Source organism: Dipteris shenzhenensis, chromosome 26, assembly GCF_047967505.1.
Source record: "Dipteris shenzhenensis isolate YYH24624 ecotype China chromosome 26, Dip_SZ_1.0, whole genome shotgun sequence".
Classification (NCBI taxonomy): domain Eukaryota; kingdom Viridiplantae; phylum Streptophyta; class Polypodiopsida; order Gleicheniales; family Dipteridaceae; genus Dipteris; species Dipteris shenzhenensis.
In genome coordinates, this window is record NC_141621.1 from 3,222,245 (window position 1) to 3,228,131 (window position 5,887).

The 5,887-nt window shown below is 40.5% G+C and overlaps 1 protein-coding gene across 1 annotated transcript; it reads left to right on the forward strand.

Moving 5' to 3' along the window:
• The first annotated feature begins 1,760 nt into the window (after positions 1-1,760).
• On the forward strand, positions 1,761-4,235 carry LOC147884541 (PHD finger protein ALFIN-LIKE 2-like). The gene is made up of 5 exons (XM_087397137.1): positions 1,761-2,023; positions 2,128-2,160; positions 2,562-2,784; positions 3,133-3,265; positions 3,474-4,235. The coding sequence occupies exons 1-5, from the start codon at positions 1,924-1,926 to the stop codon at positions 3,741-3,743; spliced, it is 759 nt and encodes a 252-aa protein (XP_087253263.1). The 5' UTR covers positions 1,761-1,923; the 3' UTR covers positions 3,744-4,235.
• The last annotated feature ends 1,652 nt before the right edge of the window (positions 4,236-5,887 follow it).

Genomic DNA, 5,887 nt, shown 5'->3' on the forward strand with positions numbered 1-5,887 from the left:
ATGTTTAGTTTTAAATAATGATATTTTTTATACATCTACCCCCATACTTTTGTAACCTCCTCGAAGGATGGTTGAGTTTTGTTATATATTCAAAATTTTATTTTAATTAGTTGGATTTTTTCTTTTAATAATTGGCATTTTGTTTAAATTTGTATCCCTAAATACACATCACTTGTTCTTGTAAATTAATTTAATCTTACTTAACAATAATTGTGTCCCTCTAGAAATTTATGAAGCAATATTGCTCAAAAGTAGTTTGTCACATGCGCTCAAAAACTCAAAATAAGCACTATTTTATAGCATGTGCCATGGTATACCCCCCTCTCGTAATATGTCCTTCTATCATTTTTATACCCTAAATGGATCCACGGCTTTACTTTTATGTAACCCCCCGTGAAATCTCTCCTTTACTATCTTTTTAATCAACCTACGCACCAAGCACACTAATCCTCCCATACCTTCATTAATCCCTTCTCAACCCATGCACTCATTTGCTCCTTAGTCCACTTATGACTTAAACTTTATATATATATATATATATAATCTAAGAATCCATATGGTTGTCTATATTCCTAGGTAAAGCGATAACAAGCCGGGGAAAACATGCATTACCTATCTACCCAATCGTAACTATAATGTTCTAACATCTAGTTTGTTTGGATGGTGTCAAGTGTATGGTTCATATATTGATGGGATTATTAAATCGAAACACACTCCCATCTCTCTCTCTCTCTCTCTCTCTCTCTCTCTCTCTCTCTCTCTTACGATCTCGTGGCTCAGGCGCGCATCCGTCAGACACATGAGTCGGAAGGCATTCGATCCAGCGACGTTCGTGTGATCATTTCGTGCATGTATGATAAGGCCCCATTGAAAGGAATCAACAAGGATGGGGCTGAAGTGGACCTCAAAGAGAATGTGTTACTCGTGTTGCCCGTTAAACAAGTGGTGAGCTCTTCTATCATGTCCTTCTTCCTTTGCATCAGATTAGAGTGGGCTTTTTTGGATTTTCTTGAACCCATTTTACCAATTTTTGTGAATAGAGGCTTGATGATATAGCCCAGCCTGATGATAAGGACATGCCTCCCAATGGGGGGTGCAACTTCTGCGAGAGGAAGACTGTGTGGTCCCAGGGGTGCTATTTTAATGCAAGAGGGAGGTAGATGAAGAAGGATAATTTGGCTCGATCCCTCGAACGTGCATACTCTTATCGGTACATCATTGATGGGAGGCTTGTCCTCAAAACTCCACATAGCCTTGGCGACATCTACTGGGGCTACCGCCGGCGCTTCTAAGCGGGATTCCAAAGGAAAGAGGAAACTTGTGATGCGAGAGAGTTCAATTGAAGAAGTTGACATTTGTGATTGGATGGAACCTCAACCCTCAGGACTAGAGAAAGAGATGAATAAAGATAGATAGTTTTTTGTCAAGGTACAAACTGGGAGCTGAGTTGAAATGATTGATCAGAGGGCGATCAAGGATCGAACACACACACACATGCCCCTCCCCCCCGCCCCTCACAACAACAACAACATCATGAACTAAATTCTAAACCAAAGACCCATGAGTGTGTGTGTGTGTGTGTGTGAGAGAGAGAGAGAGAGAGGGGGAGAGCGAGCGAGAGCGAGCACCATTCTAACCTCTTCTAGCTAAAACTTCTTTCCACACCATTCTAACCTCTTCTTCTGACCGATCATGATTCCGAGAACTTAATAACGGAGGTGAAATTGTCGAGATGAGCACGTGACAACAACAAGATGCTCTCGAGAGTCGAGAGTCGAAGAGAGAGAGAGAGAGAGAGAGAGAGAGAGAGAGGGGGGGGGAGTAGAAAAGGCCTAAAACGAGATAGAAAGTTGGTTTGGGGACGAATAACTGAAGAGCAAAAAAAAACATACGAGTCTTGCCCTTCTTCCCTTCGACAAAGCTATGGATGGCTATGCTCTCCCTTCCAACCCTCGTTCTGTTGAGGATGTCTACAAAGATTTCAAAGGCCGCCGCTCTGGCATGCTCAAAGCCCTCACCACTGGTGCTCCCTCTCTTCCCCTGCTCTTTCCTGCTTGGTGGGTTTCTTTGTTTCTTTGCCACCCACCCACCTCTCACATTTCCTCGTTTCCTTTTGCTTTGTTGCAGACGTCGATGAGTTCGTTCGCCAATGCGATCCAGGTCCCTCTTACAGCTTTGATTTAGATTTTCTCTGTTGTTGGACGACCTGGGTGTTGAAGCTTTGCAATTGGAACTTGCACATGCTTAGTCAGGCTTTGTTCTTTCATACGTTTTTAGCTGAATTATGGCTCCTAAGTCTTTTGTTTCTTAGTTGTTTCCCTGAGCTATTACCCATAAAAGCCGCGGTTTTGAAAGCTTTTGGTTTGAGCATCAAGTGTCGTGCCCTGACGAGGCTAGCTAGCTCCCTAAAGCTTTTCGTCTGCGCAATTTGTATTTGCCTTGACCTAAACAATTTAGGTTTGTGCTGAAGGATGGCGTGTTGCTTTTCACCCGAACCATGGATTGTTTAATTCTAATTCTTCTTTCTGGTGGTTTGACTTTTCAAATCCGAATTCTTGCAGATAAAGAGAATCTATGTTTGTATGGATTTCCCAATGAGGACTGGGAGGTCAATCTGCCCGCTGAGGAAGTTCCTGCCGAGCTTCCTGAACCAGCCCTGGGTATCAATTTTTCAAGGGATGGAATGGACCGAAAAGACTGGCTTTCGTTAGTGGCCGTACATAGCGATGCCTGGCTTCTTGCAGTTGCGTTTTTCTTTGGTGCTAGATTCGACAAAGGAGAGCGGTGAGTTACAAAAAGTAGCGATCCTGGGCTGTGATTTTCCTGGGTTGGGTGTTTGTAAGACTAAGTGTTTCAGATTTTGACTTTGATGTTTGAATCTAAATTGTTTTTCTGACAACATTCTGTGCGACAGTCGCACTTCCTTTGGGTAGAGGGTGTGGAACTTTCTGGTGGTACGGTTGAATACCTCTGAAATTAGAAAAAGCAAATTTACCAGCTCTGAAATAGAAAAAGCAAATTTACCAGCTCGTATTTTGTTTTCTTTATTATTTTGGGAGTATTGACTCTTCCAGATTAGGGATCTTTTCTACTCTCATTTTCTTGATCAGTTTGTGTGTGTCAACATGGCAGGAAACGACTTTTTTCTTTGATCAATGACCTTCCCACATTGCATGATGTGGTGACTGGGAGGAAGTTGGTGAAGGAGAAAGCCAGTGTCAACAACAGTGCTACTAAAGCTAAGCCACCACCTGCAGGAAAAGTGGTACGTATTTTAAGAATCTCCAGGGCGATGTTTTTGATTCGTTGTGCACATTTTCTCGATGCAGCATTTGACTGGAATTGGCTGTATACTCTATTTGACATGAGTTGGATTTGTGAGTTCAAGTTCAATTCATGACTGGTTATTTAAATAGGAATTGGCAAGGAAGGGCTTGCATGTGACTTTGCAAAATGTGCGCGCACTTGTGTAGCGCCGAACTGGGGAGGTGCAGCAGAAGGTGGCCGGGCTGCCTCCAATTCCCAAAGAAGCAGATACATTTGAAGATGATGATGAACATGAAAACACTCTTTGTGGGAAGTGTGGTGAGAACTATGCTGCAGGTGCTGAATTATTCTGGATTTGTTGTGATGCCTGTGAGCAATGGTTTCATGGGAAGTGTGTGAAGGTAACACCTGCAAAAGCTGAGCACATCAGACAATACAAGTGTCCAGCATGTAACAACAAAAAAGCACGTGTATGATTTCTAATTCAGGGTACACAGTTTTGAGAGTCAATTTTGAGCTATCAGTTGGTGCAGGCCTCCACTTCTGAGGTAAGTTGAATCAGTCGTTGAAACTGGATGAGAAGTGAGCATGACTTCAAAGGAAGGCAATTGCGCAAGGGTTCCACGCTTGAATGCATTTATTCAAGCCCAGCAGAATTGTTAATTTTTCAGATTGTCGAGCTAGAAACCCTTTGTTGATGGTAGATAAAGCGTTGGCTTAGTAATAGAAATCCATGCTTTGTTCAATTGCAGAAAGAGGGTTTTCGTAGATGTAAGTAGTGGAGGAAATCACACTGTTTTAAGGTGCTGATGGAGCATCCCTCATATTAGATACTTTTTTTGGCAGTCAATACGCCTAAGGTTGTACTAATCCATGATGAAAACACTATTTATAGCCCACATTGAATGAACCCATGACCTACATGCAGTTCGATGATGCATGCAGCTCGATGGCTGTGTTTTTGTTTATGTCGTTAGTGTGTTTGTCTATTGTTTGAAAGTTTTTTGGATCTCCAAAACAAAGATTGTAAGCAAACACTTGCCACAAGAATTCATTGGTGACATTTTGTACTTAGTTCTGATGTTAGAGAGCGCATTCAAAAAGATATTTTAGGTCCATAGTTACGAGACTCAAGTGCTAAGTCAAGTTGTGCATGGGATCTAACACGTATAATTGCAGTGATGTTTTGGGGGGGCGCGCACGCACACATGCACGCACGTACAATGAGATGGATTTGAATCACATTCAAGAATACCTTGTCTATGATCTCTTGCAAATTGAAACTACCATGGGAAGCATGGTGAGGAGGTGCTACAACTTGGATTTTCATGTGGACATTAGAAACCTCATCATAATTGCTTTGATGGAAGTAGTCGTGTAACATTATGTAGTGGAGTGATTGTATAAAAAAGTATTGGAACAATGCTTTGTGAAATATACTAATTTAGTTGTATTTGTGTTCAGGTAAGCATTATGGTTCCTTCTTTGTCATAATTGATGCAATGGGCATGAAGCCTACGTCACATTCTTTGTAGTTACGTATGTACTAACTATTGAGTGTAGAAGTGCGAAAATGTGTGTGTGTGTGTGTGTGTGTGTGTGTGTGTGTGTGTGAGAGAGAGAGAGAGAGAGAGAGAGATGCATCATAGCACATTGATAATTGTGGCATTGACAAAGTATGCAAAATGCTATCTTTATTTAGTTGGCCTTGGCAATCACTAATGAATGATTGAATACGGCTAAAGACTTTTCTCAATGGAGGAGACTACATGTAGCATCCTCTCCCTTATTGGAGAGGTTGGATTTACAACAAGAGGCTAGCGTTTGTTGCTTGTACTTGGTTCTCGCTATGGTTGATGGTTAAGAACTACGTAAGCATAAGATATGAAGAGCTAGATGGTATTGAAAGAATCAAGATTGGGCCTTCTTAAAGGCTTGTGTAACTACCATTTTACAAATTGGTTCGCTCACAAATTGGTCTTACCAAACCAATATGCATCAATAAAATTGTCAAGGTTCAAATATGTGAATCTATCATATTTTAGTCCATAATCCACGTACCATGATTTGTATTTACCTCCATTGTTACAATGAATACATTTATTCGTTAACTTTTTTGACAAGTGCTTTGAAATCCTAGAGTACATTGAAAGTTTGATAATTTTAGAAATATATACAATACTTTCTACAAAAATCATTAGTATGTGAGGTTTACCTATTGACTCAGTAAAAACATTATGTAAGAATGAAAGAGTTGGAGTATATCTCGTAGACCACGTAGTTCAAAATGGTTGGTTGTGTTGCTTTCTTGTGCAACATGATTTACATGCATCTTTTTGAAAATAAACCTGTGGAAGATCTTGTACCATGTTTGATCTTTTTGATGATACTAGTTCTTGAAATTGAGGTTTCCCAATATCTTATACCATAAGTTTTGTTGATACACGCATTTGATTTTGATGAGGGCTCTTTAAATTGGAACAATTGATGAAAGCTTGAGCATTCTATCACCTTTAGCAAATGACCATAATGTGATGTTTTTAAGTGAGAATGATTACTTTGGATGATGTATCATGTGTTAATTTGAAACCTTCACAATTTGGTGCAACGTTAGTGAATC